This window comes from Phyllostomus hastatus, unplaced genomic scaffold (assembly GCF_019186645.2).
Source record: "Phyllostomus hastatus isolate PE091 unplaced genomic scaffold, TTU_PhHast_1.1 phas_scaffold_1066, whole genome shotgun sequence".
Taxonomy (NCBI): Eukaryota; Metazoa; Chordata; class Mammalia; order Chiroptera; family Phyllostomidae; genus Phyllostomus; species Phyllostomus hastatus.
The window spans coordinates 25148876-25167608 of NW_025334004.1; the positions used below are offsets into that span (position 1 = coordinate 25148876).

The 18733-nt window shown below is 42.6% G+C and overlaps 1 protein-coding gene across 1 annotated transcript; it reads left to right on the top strand.

Moving 5' to 3' along the window:
• The first annotated feature begins 2129 nt into the window (after positions 1-2129).
• LOC123828983 (pancreatic lipase) lies at positions 2130-17332 on the top strand. The gene is made up of 13 exons (XM_045854488.1): positions 2130-2237; positions 2382-2427; positions 3542-3696; positions 4271-4393; positions 6315-6449; positions 7379-7490; positions 8684-8803; positions 8920-9039; positions 9611-9729; positions 11821-11950; positions 13019-13127; positions 13703-13867; positions 17208-17332. The coding sequence occupies exons 2-13, from the start codon at positions 2382-2384 to the stop codon at positions 17269-17271; spliced, it is 1398 nt and encodes a 465-aa protein (XP_045710444.1). The 5' UTR covers positions 2130-2237; the 3' UTR covers positions 17272-17332.
• The last annotated feature ends 1401 nt before the right edge of the window (positions 17333-18733 follow it).

An 18733-nucleotide genomic window follows, 5' to 3' on the forward strand; every position in this document is an offset into this window, starting at 1 on the left:
AACGATGGGAATTTATTTCTGGCTCATGAAAAATTCGAAATGGGTCTTTGCAGTTGATGGCTGGCTTTTCTCTAAGTAGGGAAACAAGGCTCCCTCTATCTCGTGGCTCTGCCCGCCTCGACATCTGGCCTTCAAGGTCACCGTACTTGCCTGAATCAAGCTGTGGAAGGCAAGGCAGGTGAGGACCAGGTGTGAGTTTCTAGGACAGAACTAGGACTGGTGCAACATCTAGACACTCACAGCTCATTGGCTGGAGGTTGATCACGTGGTCCATCTCCCCGAGAAGGAGATTGGGTAATAGCATCTAGTTCTGTTCCCTGTAAGAAGAAGCCACCGACCTCTGCCATATACCCTATAAACAGTCCTAGATAGCTCGTTAGTGGTCTGAAGGAGACAACAAGGTTGATAAAACTGTACAACCCAGACAGAGGATTCAGCAAGATTGACTTTCAAATGTCATTCACTCAGAGCTCACCTGATAGGTTGCTGATCATGCATGATTCCCTTCTTTGCTTTTATAACAGTTTGGGAAATTGAATCTTCCCAAAACATTCTGAAATTCGAACCTATTTCGGTTTATAGAACAACTCCCCATGTACTCTAGTCTCTGTCTCAGAATTTGGTGACTTTCGGTCCTAATTCTACAGCCTCAATGGAACAAAGGTTACCTGAATTATAGGTTAAATATTAAGCTTTCTAAAATGCCAGCTCAGAAACTCTGTGTGAATTATTTGGTAATTCACTCAAAACATATTTTACTTGTTAGTAAACCCCAAAGTAAACATTAGCTCACTTTCTTGTGGGGGGTGTGTTTGTTTGTTTGTTTGCTTGCTTGTTTTGATTAAAAAGAGCCTCAGAAAAACATAGTGCTTTCCTGTGAGGTTATACAGGCAGCAATTATGCAACAGAAACTGCTTTTTTTCATCTTCATTCCTTTGCTGTTTTGTTCATTCATTCAACAGGGATATGCTGAAGGTCTTTTATGTACCATCCGTGGAATTCTTTCTTGTGCCCTCTGTCCTGATTTTAACATTTCCCTTGCCCGACTTTCTTGAACTTTCCTCATATACAAACAATTTTACTGCTTTTTTTCCTGTAACTGTAAACTTTGTCAGGGAACTGAATTACTGGGTCTACAATTGTGGCAACTTCAAGTGACTTAGTCTGCATGTGTGAAGCGGTCAGGCTAAATGGCAACAACCTCTTAAAATTATGCTATGCCATTGCCTTTCGAGTGGTGAAAATAAATGTTCATCATTTGAAAATTTATTTTAAGCAATCTATCTCCAACTGAAAATATCCTAGTTCTTTTCTGTCAAATACTTCTCTTTCAGATTATATTTCCCAAGCCATTTTTTTTTCAAGTTGAATTTTATTTTTCTCTCCTCTTCATAATTTCATTTGATGGCAGGGATCACTGGTTTCACCATGATGTTCTTAGAAGTAACTTCCATTCCTTTTGTCAGTTCATTTGTGCTTTTTTCCATGTTATTACTGAGCAATAAACTAGTTCTATGGACTATTAAAATAAAATACCAAGTGTTTTCCTGAAAGGAATGAACTCTCTTGAAGAATTGCCTCTATTTCACTGTTTTGGGGGGGAAGGCAAGATTTTAAAAACTGTCTATGCTGGTAAGCTTTTAGTATTTGTTTTCTAGAATGTTGCTGTCACCTCGGTCGGGTAGCTCAGTTGGTTAGAGCATCAACACATACACCAAGGTCGTGGGTTTGATCCCTGGTCAGAGCACATGCAACACTCAACCAGTGAATGCATAAAGTGGAACAAGAAATCAGTGTTCTTTCTCTCTCTCTCTCCCCCCTCCCCACCTCTAAAATCAATAAATCAGATTTTTAAAAAAGAATGTTGCTATCAAGTCTGTGAAGACAATTGAGCCGACACAAACCCACAGGCCCGCACGGAGAACTGTGCATTTAAAAGGAGGCAGATAAGAACCTTGGCTGCCACAAAACCCCAGAGGCTCTGGCCTCAGGCAATCAGACTGGAAGAGGGTTGTTCCTATCTACCCTTTTGTCATCCGCCCACACGTCCTGTGGAAAACTTGGCCTACTCTACCATTTCTGGTTTATTTATGATTAAAATTATAAATATACCATTGGCACCTCCTTTCAAGTCATGTCACTTTCCGGTGGAGCGGCTCAAAAAGATAAGGCTTGGCCTATAAAACGGGCCTCCGGCTTGCAGCTGGGCGTGAGCGGGACCCATTGGAGCTGCCACGGTGAGTGCGGAGCCTGTGGTGTTCCCAGCCTAATGTATTAGCAGTCACCTATTTCCCCCCAGCAGCCTCGCCGAACTTGAACTATGCCCATCTTTTAAAAAGTAATGGTAGCCAGCTTCACTCGTGTTTTTCTACTTTGTTTAGATGCTTCCAATCTGGGCGCTGGCACTGCTGCTGGGAACAGCTGTCGGTGAGTGAGCCTCTGTGCATGGCGCTAGGCACTTTCGGGGAGGGCCGTGACGGCTGCGTTCGAGGCACAGGGAGGACAAGGAGCAGAGCAAGGAAAGTGCGCGAACAAGGCTCGGCGTGAGGCAGCCGGATAAAAGCTAAGACGCCCCATTAAGTTGGAATTTCAGATAAACGACATGATCATGTTCTCTGAAAACAATATTCATTGTGTATCTAATACTCTAACTTGTATTTTTATTTGCTAAAGTTAGCAACCCTAGCTTGGCACCATGTGGGGTTGGACCCCTTGGTTCCAGCAGTCACTCATGGACCCCCCTGAGCAAAGCTCCTAACCTCTCTGTACTTTACTACCGCCATCGGGGGGATGCGCATACACGGCCACCCCTCTCATAGGGTCATGGTGAGGCTTGGGAACCTAACTCATGCCAACCACCCTGCCCAGCCCCTGGCACATCGTAAGATTTTGAGGATGCAGCTCCCACAACAGCCACTACTCCTACTCCTACCATTAATCTAGACTTTGTCCTCCTCGACATCCCTCCCTTCGTGTTGTTCTTTCATGGGTAACACGTAAGGCTCCAGTTCAGTCAGATCGTGGATTATCTGTCTGATTATTTGTGAACAGCTTCTTCATCTCGGGGATTCAGGGTGCCCCTTTAACAGAGGTCAGACAGAGCCTTAAACACACAGCCATTTGGAGATATAAAGCTTCGGCCTTTGCATGAAACGAGCCCAAAGCCAGAAGGTGGCTACAAGGAGTTGAGGGCCTCGCCTCCCCTGTGAAGGCCTGTGGACATAAGGCTTCTTTCTTGAGCACCAATGGCCCAAGAAAGACATCTGAGTTGAGAGGCTCGGGGGGACCCCACACAGGACCCCACACAGAGACGAGGGGAGCGAGTGGTCCTACATGGTAGCGATGAGGAGCTGCATCCCATCTATCCTGGACATTGTCTGTTGATGCTGCTCTGTGACTGTGTAGAAAGGAAGAAGGGTGGGGGTGAGGAGAAAGAAAATATGCCACAAAATAGAATTTAACTCATATTTTGCCAGAGATACCATGAAAAAAGAGCCTTCTGGTTAAACTAATACCCCCACAACCTTTGGGGTGTTTGCAGGAAAGGAGCTCTGCTTCCAAAGACTCGGCTGCTTCAGTGACGATGCCCCGTGGGCAGGGATTGTGGAGAGACCCCTCAAGATCTTGCCCTGGAGCCCCAAGGAGGTCAACACCCGCTTCCTCCTGTACACCAATGAGAACCCAACCACCTTTCAAGTAAGAGTGCTCCTTGTTTTCAGAACTCAGTTCCCTCTGTTTTATGCGAGAAGGATACTGAATTTTCAGTCTTCTAAAGACAGGAAGTCAGTTACATCTTTGCAGACTTTTAGGACTGTGAGCTTAAATATTATCTTATGTAACTTTGTTTATACGGGGTTCCTTGCCTTGATATTATGCTTATCTCACGTCTATGGTACCCTTTAATAAATCATTTAGATATGGATATATGTATACATATATATGATCTCTCAATATTTTATATAACATTTCCACATGTTTTGTGTAGATAAAACACACACACACACACACACATAAACCCTCCCACTGGGCGGAGATGAGACCCCCACCACCAATATCAGAGCAGACATACTATCCCAAGTTGAACAACTGCAAAAATGTTGTGGCGTCTGGAGAGCAGTGACCCGAGGATGGTTGCAGATGGCTTGCTTGAAACAGGAGAACCCTTCCTCGCAAGGCTCCCGAGCCCAGGCTGTGCTCTCCTACCACCCTCTCCACATACAGCTGGAGTCCACAAGAAACCTGATGGCAAGCATTTTTCTCCCCCACATAGGAACTTGTCGCCGATCAGTCAACTATCGAGGCCTCCAATTTCAAAACAGATAGAAAAACCCGCTTCATCATTCATGGGTTCATAGACAAGGGCGAAGAAAGCTGGCTGGCGAACATGTGCAAGGTGAGACGTGGTCCTCTCTGAAGGGAAGGTTGTTTCTGGAGTGATGCTGAACCACGGGAAAGGCACCGGCCTCAACCAATCGGGACGGACGCTGGCCACGGCAGCCGTGGAGGCGCCTCCAGTCCTGCTGGGTGGGGCTCCCAGGGTTGGTCCAGGAGGTGGACAGGGTGCAGAGGTCCTGGCACGTTCAGGACAGCAAAGCTGGCAGGCACTCGGTGGCTTTGGGTAGCAGTGATTCAATAAAGAATATGGAGATATTTCAGCATTTAGCAACACGTGTTACTGCACTGATAAACGTGAGTTGCATTTTCAAGAGCTTTAAATTTTTTTCAATAGGCTTTCATGTCTATATGAAGAGTTAATCTAATTCATTTTGCCTGAAAGGATGGTTTTCCTTTGATTTTCACTTGCTACTCAGCAATCTCCTAAGGTAACAATAGCTAGGGAATCTTTGCAGGTTTTCATTTCCTCTTCTGTTGTTTCCACGGTAGCAGTGACTATTTTCTTTATTTGCTTTGGCTATATGGCCTCTGTCAATGAAGAATTTTAAAAAGACTGAAAAATCAAGTAGAACAAAATTTCCTAGTAACTGCCAGGTAACTAACTGCTCCAGGAACATTACCATTGATTCCTTTATTCACCAAGCTTCTGCGGCCTGTCATTTCTTCAGAGGTCTGAAGAGAAAAGACACGGAGGTTGTTGTAACGCCGTTTCATTTCAGACCTGTCTGTGACTCCAGCCCAAGGCCGGCTGGAGGCAACTCCAGAGAGTTTCTGCGGATCCTGCAGATAGCCAGAATGAGCGGGCTAATTCGCTCTCCAAGTTTAGAAATAATCAGTAAAACTATAACTTATTTTCCAAAACAATTTAAAGTTGATGATGGTTGAGGGGGGCAGTAATAAATTATTATACCACGGTAAAGAAAAAGTAAGTGTTCTCATCTCAGTAGGAATGGAGACATGTGCGTACAATTTATTTCTGACGTCTCAGAAGCAGGTGTGTTTTTCTTGCATTCGATTTGGCTTTGACGACATCGTTGCCCTCCAGTGGAGAAAAGGGAATTAAACTCCAAGGTTAAAGGTCCTAGATTCTAGTCCGACTCCACCCATGACATTTGCAAATTGTTTCCCCTCTTTGAATTTTTCTATCAGTAAAGTTGAAAGAGTTACAGGTGATTTCTAAGACTGCTTCACTCTTCTCAAATTCTTCTTGGAAAAATGGTGAGAATATGCATAAACACACACTCAGACAAAATTCCTGTCCGATCTAATATTCAGGAAACTATCGTGGATCCTTATGAAACAAAGAGTCCAGTAGCTATCTACTGGATGCTGCTTTCATGTTAAATAACTCTTCAGTAATATCCAATAGAACATGTTTGTCTAAAAACTTTGATAAGTTTTCCCATTATGGAAAAGGTTACTTATTTACCTTCAATATATTTATTTTAGGAGTTCCTAACATAGTCTTTCATTCTTAACATGTATTTATTCATTCAACAAATATTTATTTAGCACCTACTATGTGCCAGGAACTGTTCACACCACTGAGGATACAACAGTGAACAAGACAGGCCGTGTCCTGGGGTGTATTCTAGTAAGAGATGATGTTATGACATTATGAAGCTCTAATGAGAATCCACTGTACCACATTTTATATGTTTTTCCATGAAACAGATGTCTATGTAACTGTTGCATAGAAATCCCAGGAATCCAGTTCCCATTACGGTCAAACATCCAGTTTGGAGTCACTTTAAGCTTGAAAAGGGAATCCATATCCATGACAAACTTGAAGTTTTGCTTATTGCTTTGGGGTCAAAAGCAAGCATGATACTGTAAATGCTAGTCTTCCAACGTAGTGATGGGGAATTAATAAGGATTGATTCTGAATCGTTTACTATTTGTTGTGTCTCTCCTGCCAGAACATGTTCCAGGTGGAAAGCGTGAACTGCATTTGCGTGGACTGGAAGAGTGGCTCCCGCACGGGGTACACCCAGGCCTCACAGAACATCCGGATCGTGGGGGCGGAAGTGGCTTATTTTATCGAAGTCCTTCAGGTAACTTTTATGTGTAACATCCCATGCACGCTGCTGTCGGATTTTCTCCCAAAGACAACAACAACAACAACAACAATACTGTGATTTGGCTTTCCCCTTGGTTGAAAAAAAATTAAAAAAAAAAAAAGATCTAGATTTGGGCTTCAACGATATGCCCGTGAAGGTCAATAGACTAGTTTTTCTAAAATACGGTATGATTTTCAAGCAACCAGGGAGGTTATTTCTACTGAATTCTCCCAGTATTTCTTTTAACTTTACCAGTTATTAAACCAAGTTGACATGATAACGTCAACCTCAAGATTAAACTAGTTTTTTGTTTTTTATATTTTATTTTTTTAAAGATGTTATTTATTTATTTTTAGAGAGAGGGAAAAGGAGGGAGAAAAAGAAGGCAAGAAACATCAATTGGTTGCTTCCTATACACACCCCAACCTGGGACCAGGCCAGCAACAAAAGCACGTTCCCTGACTGGGAATCAAACCAGCAACCTTTTGCTTTGTGGGATGATTCCCAACCAACTGAGCCATACCAGTCAGGGCTGTTTTTTGTTCATTAAGAGAAGTATAATGATAACAAGTTAAGCTGATCTATTAACTAAAAGCAAACAAAATGCTCAACTTCAAAGTGCCTAAATAATTGCTTTCAATATTATTTTCTAATCCAAATACTTGCTTTACTACTTCTAGGTAACAATATTCCTCATATCCATCAAAGGGTCTCTCTACATAGTAAAATAACAAAATAGAGCCCTATTTCTGCCAGTTTAAATGTTAAAACCATCATCATTTTCTATTATAAACGGAAAAACCAGGGAAATTGCCTTGAGGGGAGGAATATGTCTTCCTAAAACTCCAGGGTTCAGAGGTCTCCTTCCATATCCGTCGTTTCCGCGTGTGAATCCATTGTGAAGAAGTCTTTCTTCCCAACAGTCGGCCTTTCAGTACTCGCCCTCCAATGTCCACATCATTGGCCACAGCCTGGGCTCTCACGCCGCTGGGGAGGCGGGAAGGAGGACCAATGGGACCGTTGCACGGATCACAGGTTGGTCAAGACAGTAAACGCTAAAATGAGCTTTTGGCTGACTTAGACTACGTGTAGCCCGTGCGGTGTCTGAAAGGACGGGGATTCGGTGCAGCCTGCTTTTTACCCTTGGAGACCGAGGTTTTCACATTTTCTGAATTGGGCCGCACGAGGAGAAATCGGTGTGGGCTGAGGCCACGCAAATGTCTTACTGATACCAATCTGGGGCTACAGGGCCCTGCCCAGCGTGTGAATGTTGCACGTGGCTAAAATGTGAATTGAAAACATCCAGAAGTCTCATCCACACCTAGTTTCCCTTTTTCAAGCATTCACAAAGGACAAGCTTCGTGAGTAGGATAAATAGCACAAATTAAATAGAGCAAATAATAAATAGAATTAAACCAAAAGAAGCTTTAAAAATGTATGATTAATTCTATTCTGCTTCAATTGCAATTGAGAATTGGCCCCATTTTCATCAACCACAACCCAAAAGAGTTGAGTAGGGGGCAGGCAGGCAGGCAGGTGGCCTTGGGCCGCCAGTTCTGCATGATGAATTAGATAAAATACATTATTTTACAAATCTCAGACTACTTACATTGGGCCAACTTTGGATGATTGTGTCCTAAAACACCCCTGTGAGTTTGTAAGAAAGATTCTGCTACCCTCCATCTGAGAGGTAACTCAGAAAACCACTGCTTTCCTCTCCTATCCTTCAGCTCTGATTTTCTTGTTAATACTTTGGATAAGTTGGTTACATTTGGATTGGTGGAGAAATCTGGAAAGTCTATCATTAATCTGCTGGAGAGAGCATTCTTTCCCGCAGTCCATAAATGTTTATGAGAGCCACGTCAGCCGGGCGCTATGCGAAGCCGTGCACACCAAGGTCCTTGCCCTCGTGGGAAGTTAGAGTATAGTGGGCACTCTTTTAGCCTGAACAGCTTTTAGGAGTGCCGTGTCTTTCCTTGTAACGGCTGCTAGGGATCGGGGTTGTCCCAGTGACCTAAGTATCCATAAGTCAGGCAGAATTCCACGACTGGAGGACAAGTCCCTTGAATGAGATCAGTGCATTAGACACAGATTTCCCTTCAGAACACGGGGAGGCTGGGAAGAACCAGCTCAGCCCTCTCATGCCTAAGTCACGATGACCGCCGTGAAGACAGGTGAAGGCTCAGGCACACGGATAGATGTTGACACGACGTATCTTGTCACTCTAGGGTTGGACCCAGCTGAACCTTGCTTTGAGGGGACACCCGAACTAGTCCGACTGGATGCCAGCGATGCCCAGTTTGTGGATGTCATTCACACAGACGCCTCCCCCATAATCCCCAACATGGGTGAGTTTCTCAGTTCGCCTTCCTGGAATGTTCTGTGAGTCTACGCATTCAGGTGTTTTAAAGAGTTCTCAGTCTATACACAAACATCACCTTTCCCATATTTTAAAATTCTTCAGGGTTTGGAACGAGCCAGATTTCAGGACACCTGGATTTCTTTCCCAATGGAGGATTACACATGACCGGATGCCAGAAGAACATTCTCTCTCAGATCGTGGACATAGACGGGATCTGGGAAGGTAAAACCATCGTGTGCAGATTTTTCTCGGGGGAAAGTTTATATTTTGTTTTGCTAAACTTTCTGAACATTTTGGTATTGTACAGGTCTCACATTTTCTATAATGAAGCACTTTTTAATTGTGGCCCCAAGATATGGGCGTTTCACTGGGGGAAGCAGGCATGAGGAGACTGTAAGAAAGAAAATGTATTTGTTGTCAACTTCGCAAAGATCAAATTCAGGGAATGCGTTCCTAAGGTGGTAGTTGCATCTGTATGAACCAATCTTTTCCTTCTGAAGTTATTCAGAACTTTTTTTGAAGCTCCATTTCAAGAAAGAGCTATTTTTGTATTTCAAAACAAAATGCTCTTTTCCATGAGCTGTGGCATCACTCTTAACATCTTGAACAGTCCTTAACTTCTAAGTTCATCAGGAATGATAAATACAGTTCATCAATGATTTTGTCCTGTGACCCTCATGAGTTCACACTCATTAGAGAAATCTATTCAACAACTTAACTTTGACCTGATCATGACATTAACCTGGAAAAGTCAAAATCTGTCACTGATGTGGAATCACACCTGTTTCCAAAGGCTCTCGGGACTTTGTTGCCTGTAACCATCTGAGAAGCTACAAGTATTACACGGATAGCATCCTCAACCCTGGAGGCTTCGCTGGATTCCCCTGCGGCTCATACAAAGATTTCACTGTGGTAAGGAGACGCCACCTGGCACCTAAAGAACTTGGGGACCATCATTCCTCATGGCTCTTGCGGGTCACTGCCCGTGCTAGGCAAGCAGTGGGTGGGGCTCTATGACTCCCACATCTGTATACTTTTAGTCATTAGGATTTATTTTAATAGTGATAGGATACTGGAGAAATTCTAAGAATTGGGCTTGTCTGCTGAAATGTCTCATATCTGCCTTGTTCTCTTGCTTCTGCATATGTCAGGTAAAAGTTCAATCTTGTTTTGGAAATAATTCTAAGTTAAGAAATAGTCTATGGAGATCTGAGCTGTGGCTACAGGACACCGATGAACATGGCACCCTTGTCTTAAATGCTGACCTTATAAAACTAAATAATGACAGGCATGTGGTTATTTCTCTGCGATCTCATCCTTGCCAAGATTTTTTTTTTTTTGAGTTTTCATCTTGTTTGGTATTTTCTAGATAGCTAGGTAAAGATTTTTAAATGTGATCTTGAACATGACATATCTGTTCCCTGTTTATTTTTCATTGCTTTTCCTTATGCCATATTTTTTTCAAATGAAAATGTATAATCTGTGTCATTTAATAAATAAAATTTCAAGTAACATGCCGGGTGAAGTCATACTGACCAAGGACATACACCTGAGTGATGAAGACAGAGAACCTGAATCTGGGTGTCACCATTAAAACGCTGAATGATTTGGGGCTAAATACTTAACTTGCCCAAGGCAATTTCTTCATTTCTAAATGTAAATAATAATGGTAGACTTCATAGATTTGGTAGGAGGATTTAATGAGAGGACATGTTAATTGCTTAGCCCAGAACCTAAAATATAATAATTAGCATTCGACAGCTGTGAGCTAGTATGTGTGTGTTTGGGGAAGGTGTGTTGTGTATTTTATTCCCAGTATGGCTTACATATGCAACCAGAACACCCCTCTTTCTCTGGTCTAACTTTATTTTTGTCTTTTCCCCATAGCCCTCCCTAGTTTCCAGGTAATGGGGAAAACAAACAAACAGAGAAGCTTCAGGTTTCATTCCGTTTGAACTTAATCTGACTCAATAATACAAACAGTCCTTTTAGGAGATGCTCGGACACCTTTATGAGAAAAATTCCCAGTCTGGCAGATTTCTCGGCCTTTCTCTCCAGGTTGGCACTGGGCCAGGAGATCACGGGGTGGTCCGCACGCACGTGTCGGGCAGAGGGAGAAGGGGGAGGGCCTGCCTTAGGGACGGGCCACGGCAAACGTCTGCTGATGAACTCCGGTGGCACCTCCCTTCGGCCCAGGCAATGCCCTTGGAGAGCGGTGGGCGTTCTTCCTGGCTGGCTCCGTCTCTCTCTAGCTTTCATTGGATGCAGACCTGGTTCTCGGCCCAGCCCCCATCTGGTTCGTTGATCCAGGAGTGGAACAACCTTGCCCTTCCGTAGTGGAAATGGCTACGTTTGTCCTCCCCACTCGGTTCCTCCTGTTTCCTCGCTTCTTCCCACACTTCCTCGGCCCACAGTTCCTGGATGATATCCATCTTTTCTAGATCCAACCTTGGGGCTAAGCCTTAGCAACCAACTGGGGCATTTTCTCTCCGCACTGAGAGGATTCTGAGACCTGGAGTCTTTAGACTTTGATATGCTCAGTGGGAGCTAAAGAAATTGAGAGAAACCTGACCTTTGAGCCCGTTGTCCTCCCACTGGGTCCTATTTTGAGCTCAACAGCTGATTATCACTTGCTGCTCCGTGCCTTGCACTTTCTGAACTCAATTCTAACCACCCGCAGGCAGATAGGTGTGTAGGGGCAACTGGGGCAACAGAGGAAAGATTTAAATATGTGCGTATATATGTGTCTACACAAATTCTCTTTTGCGTGATTTTTATAACATTTTTGTTAGCATTGGGTTATTTAGCAGTGGAATTGCTGATTTGTCATTGTAAAAGAATGAGATGCATCTTTAACCTTTGCAGAGACACTGTTAAGCCCTCTTGTACCATCAGGACAGGATTGGCTTCAGGATATTTGAGCTGTAACAACCCATGAAAGAAGAGATGATGCACTCTTAGAAGAAACAGCATCGTCATTCATCACCTGTTTATTTTCCCCAGAACAAGTGCTTCCCCTGCCCAAGTGAAGGCTGCCCACAGATGGGTCACTATGCTGACAGATTTCCTGGGAAGACAAAGGAAGTAGGCCAGACATTTTACCTAAACACTGGTGACCTCGGCGACTTTCCCCGTAAGTGTCTATTTGATTGGCCTTCAATGCCGAATGCTAATTTCACACATTTTATCATGCCCAGGAAAGAGGTGTGAAATTCCTTTTCTGTACAAAACATTTTTAAACACTCCACCCCACTTGGAAAATTACCCAGATGCTGTGCTCAGCTCATTTGGATGGTAGAACAGGGTTTAGGCACTGAATTATGAACAAAACAAAAATAAATCTCTTCGTATTTGATTCTAGAGCTGAACTGAGGAGGCTGCTTCTACTCCAGCTTCTTCATGTTCAGTCAAAAGTTTCAGTGAGCAAAATTCTGAAGTTTTGTACAAATAGAAAAGTCGTCCAGGAGAGAGATGGCGGAGGATGTGGGAAAGGAAAGGAACTGATGGATTCGAGAGATAGTTCGGACTGCCGAGTCCGTGGGTGCTGCGGGTTGGAGGATGCGCGGACAGGGGAGCATAGGACTGACTGCAGGTCTCTCTTCCAGCTGATCGAGGAAGGAAACTGCCTGGGAATCAATGAGTTAGTTGCATTGTAAAAACTAAAGCTAAGTTTTATCCTCCCCTCCCTCAATAACCCACACTAGCTCAATATGGTAAGAAACAAAAACAAAAACAGAACTGGTAGTTTACTATTGACTAGTACCACAAATTGGTTACCACACATTAATACATTTCCAAAGGCAATGGAAAGTTGAATTGTCACATTTTTAAATAAATGTAGACCATTTAGACAAAGACGAGCGTACTCTAAAATGTGATGATCTGTGAAAGTGAAGTAAATTGATCAAAATATTGTAGTCTACTATTTTCTACTTACCTGGCAGCATGAGGTTCTTTTAACATTTAGGAATAAACTGTTAGGTTAAACAATTGAAAGTGAAATAGATTACCTTTTCTCTTGCCTTCCCCCAGTGCCTGTCCTCTGAATGTTGAGGTAGCAGGAAGGTCTATGATTATTAGAACTTCTAATGCAGGTGGCAAATTACTCAGAATTCAGCAGCAGTGGAATTCCAGGTAGCCGGCTTTCGGCATCTTCTCTGCAAACTAACGCTCTGCAAACCCTCCCCCGCCCCTCATGCAGGTTGGAGGTATAAGGTGGTTGTCGTTCTGTCTGGAAAGAAGGTTAGAGGACACGTGCTAGTTTCTTTGTTTGGAGATCAAGGGAACTCTAAGCAGTATGAAGTCTTCAAGTGAGTAAAATATAACTCTAAGCTTCTTCAACGTTGCAATACCCCGCCCATTCGATGTATGTTGTAGACATAAGAGTTTATTCATTACTATCTGAGCATATGCTACTGCCACCTATCATCAAAAAAAGAGATTATGTCACCCTTGCACCTTAATATATTTCAGAGTTTTGCTTCTAATTTTTTTTTCCTCCTCCGTCCTGAGAAAACCCCTGATCTTTACCTTGATGAGTGGCAGCTGATTTATAATCAATAAATAATTATTCTGTCCAAAACAACTGGGAAAAGATGATATATATGATGTCATCACTTATTAAATATTGGGAAGATTATGACTAAAACATGTTTGAAGTTTTACTAAAGCAAGGGTGACTTTAAAGCAATATGAGTTATTAATGGCAGACAAACTACCACTGAGTTAGCATACGTGTCTGCACTTATTTAACACATTACAATGACAAATGTACTACTAATCATCAGCATAGAGATGCACTTTAAGCTGGTTTTAGAAACATATATATTTATATGTATATGTACATATGTTCATGTATGTTTTTATTAACTTTCTAATTCCCAAGGGGTGTTCTCCGACCAGACAGTATTCTGGCCAATGAAATTGACTCAGATGTGGATGTTGGAGACTTGCAGATGGTTAAATTTATTTGGTATAACAACGTCATCAACCCAACTCTACCCAAAGTGGGAGCATCCCAGATCACAGTGGAAAGAAACGATGGAAAAACGTAAGTAATAAAAATCCAAAGACATTTGACATGTTGAATCGCATTTCTAGTTCCAGCCCCACTGAAAGTCTGCTTTAAGTAAAATCTCCTACGATGTTCTCCTACCTCCCAACCACAGGTGCATCCTCATACCTTTTATCTCTTTAGGAGAAAGTGTAGAACTTTAGGAACACCTCTGTGATAGATTTGTAGGTGAGTGCTACATTATCTAATACAAACGGTGATAGAATGAGAATCTGGTTTCATGATCTAAGGTGAGAAGAATGATTTCAGTTAGCAGCTGTGCCTTGGGCTGTGTGTGTGCTTACTATATGTGCCTTCTCCAAATATCCCGGGTTCACCACATTTCCACTAAAATTATGAGGAAGACAACTTATCAAGAAGTAAAAATAGACTGTTCTGGATCATTGGCTTTCTTAGTGAAGACAAAGGTCAATCAACCTTTGGTTCCAACCAAGACTAAAGTGTGTGGGAGCCGAAGATATTTACCACAGTGAACCACCGGAAAAAGTGTGCTGCTGATGGTGATAACTGTATCAGAACCAATGTGAGCCCAGTGTTCTGAACTTAAAGCCAAATTCTGAGGCATAGTGCTCTGCTTCCTTTGTCATTATCCAGTCGTTCAGTCATTCATAAAGGCCCAAGGAGGGGGCTTTTGCTTCTGGCCAAAAGTGAGTAACAGTGATTGAACTTACATTCCCAATCGAAACAGCTGAAATTCAGACCAAAAGTATATAAAATAACAGTTTCTAGACACTGAGCATTAGGCAACAAAGAAAAGTGACCCCTGAAAGACAAGAAACAAGTAAGATAGAGCCTTGCAGTTCTTCCAGCTTACTGCCTGGAGAGCGTTTTCAGGATGTCACATGAGGAGGGACACTTCAGACCAGAGTCCAGGGGACTCCCTGAGTTAAGGAGACAGAGCTAAGAATCCAGAAAACCCAAGGCAACTGGATTTCAGAGGACTGAGTACCAGAGAGAAGAGAGCTACAGAGAGAATCTCAGAAACCTGGAAAGTTCCCTTGAATAGTTAGCAGAGCACCGATGTGTGAGGAAACTCTCCAAGGCCAGTGAAATATCCATCTGAAAGGATTAGAGGGAACAGTACCCAGTAATCTTCAGAGATGGGTGAGAACCTGTTTCCACTAACCAAACTGGAAAAGTTCACACGTCAAGAAACATTGGATAGAATATTTAGGAAGATCTTCTCCCAGTTGCAGGAAATAATTAGCCTAGATTGCATAAGACCTGGAAGTTTTCAAATCGTTTCCAAATAACTGAATTGCAACCCAAATGGAGCTTAAGAAAATGTATAGGAATACAAAAGTATCCAGCAGCAAATAGGCTAAAATCCACACATTATGACATTAAATAAGTTTCTCAGGTATACAAAAAAAAAATCAGGACACTACAACCTTTGGTAAAGATAATAATCAATCAGTGGAAAGCAAACCAGAACTGATACAAATATTACAATAGCAGATACAAACATTAAAACAGTTGTTAAACTTGTATTCCATTGTTCAGAAGGTTGTTAGAGGCATGGCGTATATGAAAGAAGACCCAAGTTGAATTTCTAGAACTGTAATATTTGAAATGAAAAAAACAGGGTGAGATAAAACTAGGTTTACAGCTGTGAGTATGGAAAACACAGTTTATTCTTGTATTGTTATTTATTAATTATTGTATTATTTTTCTATACAAACAATTGTAAACCTACTCCCCCCTACACCGGATACAATTAACAGCAGATTAGACATTACAGAAGACAGATTAGTGAACTTGAAGGCATAATAGAAACTATCCAAAATAGACACGCAGAGAATAAGATTTTTTAAATGGGAAGAACATCAATGAACATTGAAATAACTTCAAGAAGTGCATTATAGTTCTTATTGAAGACCCTAAAGGAGGAAACAGAAAATACGTTTGAAGAAATAATGGCTCCCAAATTTTCACACTTGGTGAAAACTACAAACCAACTGATCGAAGTGATACAACGAGAAACCAGAAGAAAACTAACCAACACACATCCAAATCAAATTGCTCAAAGCTAGTTAGAAAGAGAAAATCTTGAAAGCAGCCAGGGAAAAAAAATACACATTACATACAGAGAAATAAGGACAATAATTACAGCAAATTTCTCATCAGAAACAATGCAAATGAGCAGACAGTGAAACAGCATTCTTAAAGCACTGAAAGGGAAAAAAACCTGTTAACTTAGAATTCTATACCCACAAATATATATTTCAAAGAGGAAAATGAAATACTTTTCATCTATTCCAAAGCTGAAAGAATTTATCACCAGCAGGTGTCTACATAATGAGAAATGTTAAAGGAAGATCTTCAGGGAGAGGGAGATTATACCAGTTGAAAATAATCTGCAAAAAGAACTAAGAGACTGAAAAAAAAAACTACATTGAAAAACACAGGAGGGTATTAAATATTATTACTTAAGTCTTTAAAAATAACTGACTAATTTAAGATGATTTGGGAGTATTTGGGAGAGTTATAATACATGTATGTGTAAATTTTATGGTAACGGAACCATAAAGGGTGGGAGAGAGAAATGGAAATATCCTATTGTAATGATTTTATACCAAATGTAAATTAATATATCACTTGAAGGTGAAATGTGATAAATTAAAAATACGTGGTATAAATTCTAAAGCATCTACTAAAATAATAAAAACTCTAGCTAACAAGCTTATAAAGGAGATAAAATGATTCTTTAAAAAATTAGGGATAAAAACAGGAAAAAAAGACAAAGGATATAGGTGACAAATAGCAAGATAATAGACTTAAACCTAACTATATTAATAATCATATTAAATGAAAATGGTGTAACTACAACAATTAAAAGACAGAGATTAAAATTGGATTCTTTTAAAAAATCAATAAGTAATTCTATGCTGCTTATGTGAAATGTACTTTAAATATAAAAACACAAATATATTAAAAGTGAAAGGAGAGAAAAAGATATAACATCAGTTACTAAGGAAATTCAAATCAAAACCGCGATGCAATGCCACCATGAACTTATTTAAATGGCTAAAATTTAAAAAGCTGCCAAGTGTTGAGTAGGTGCTTTCAGAATGTGACAAAGGGGCCTTCCCTGTCCTTCGAGGTGCCCAGTGACACCTCCTCTCTCTGCCATCTCCACGGCCATGAAACAACTCCGGCGAGGAGAACCCAGTCTGTCCTGCGGAAGCAAGGTCTTCCCTCCGCCCCTGTGTGGTCTGGGGCACGGGGTGTGCTGCCCGCTCAGACGGAGGGGCGGGGGAGCAGGGCCTGGCCCCGCGCTGCCACGGAGCTGACTCGAGTTGTCTTCTCTCCGCAGGTACAACTTCTGCAGCCAGTCCACTGTGAGGGAGGATGTGCTGCTCACCCTCACCCCGTGCTAGGAGCCTGCTCACACGGGACCCCTGGGTCTGACTGCTAATAAAGTCTACTGGTGAAGCAAGACATTCCTTTCTTTGTCATCCTTAGTCCATTTTTCCAATGAAACTTTTGGATGCAGTGACTGAAATCCAAAATTCGGGCTCAGTCTGAAAAACCACAGACAACCTGAATTGTGCTACATGTTATGCGGTATAGAGCTTAGGGATACTGTTTAATTGATGCTGGCTGGCAGCGTGTCCGTTACCACGGTCACTGATGCCAGTCTGATTACTTAAGGCAGACGTCCAGGTCCAAAATGACCCGCTCGTGGTGGGCACCTTTGTGGTGGGAAGTACCCACCTTTGCTGCTTGTTCCCCTGCCTGCTCCCACTCAGGAGAGGTGAGACATAATGTGGAGGTGGGGACAGGGCATTTCTGATGCTTCCCAACTGCCCCCAGTGGGGCCCCTCACACCCCCCTCCTCTCTGCAGCCTCATGGAGTATTCTAACACGCAAATCAAAGATCCTCCCAAAGGTTGCCACGACGGAACCCACATTCCTTAGGGAGCCTTGCAAGGGCCCTCTTGGGCCGGTTTTCTCCTAGGACCCCACCCACACCTCTCACCACATCCCTTCTGCAACTCCGCATTCTGGCACTGTCTCCTAAAAGGGCCTTGACCTCTGATGCCGCTGGAGCTCGGTGCAAACTCTTCCTCTCTCAAGGATGTTTCTTCTCCTGTCTTCCTGCCTATTCAGCTCCTACTGATGAACTTCCTGTCTGTGTAGACATTGCTTCTTCCAGGAAGACGTTCTTCACTTCCATTACCCACACCCCTTAAGACTGGCGTAGAGGCCGCCCCACTACAGTCCCACTGTACCCAGGGCTTCCTCCATCTCAGCACTTCTCTCTCCGTATCATCGTTTCTTGCTTACTGGCCTGTATACCCCACATGTAAATTCCTTAAGGAGTTTGCGCGTTGCATGTGCCTGGTTCAGTGGAATGCAGACGAGTGCCTAGGCTGTGGGGGAGATTCGGAAAAAACAGCTTTCTCAGAACAAACATTTCTTTGGAATTAAGGGACTCTGAGAACCCAGCTTGAACCAACCCTACTCTCCCCCCAGAATTTATCAGATGTTTCTCTATCTGCCCTGGCTGGTGTAGCCCAGTGGGTTGAGCGTGAGCCTGCAAAGCAAAGGGTCGCCGGTTTGATTCCCAGTCAAGGCACATGCCTGGGTTGCAGGCCACGTCACTGGTGGGGGACATGTGAGAGGCAGCCACATATTGATGTTTGTCTTCCTCTTTTTCTCCTTCCCTGCCCCTCTCTCTAAAAATAAATAAATAAAATCTTTTTAAAAACTGACAAGCTATCTGAACATTCTGAACTTGACATTGAAGGCGGAAACACAGACAGAGCTGATGGGCTGGAGGAAAGCAGTGATTCGGCTCCATCTGGAGGTGTAGATAGGGCGGATGATAGCTAGAGA

What these genes read in the sequence shown, in the direction of transcription:
- LOC123828983 (XM_045854488.1), top strand. Translation starts at nt 2,382, where the DNA reads ATGCTTCCAATCTGGGCGCTGGCACTGCTGCTGGGAACAGCTGTCG. An exon ending in CATAGACGGGATCTGGGAAG is followed by an intron (nt 9,040 to 9,610) that starts GTAAAACCATCG and finishes CTGTTTCCAAAG; the next exon opens with GCTCTCGGGACTTTGTTGCC. An exon ending in TGACCTCGGCGACTTTCCCC is followed by an intron (nt 11,951 to 13,018) that starts GTAAGTGTCTAT and finishes CCCCTCATGCAG; the next exon opens with GTTGGAGGTATAAGGTGGTT.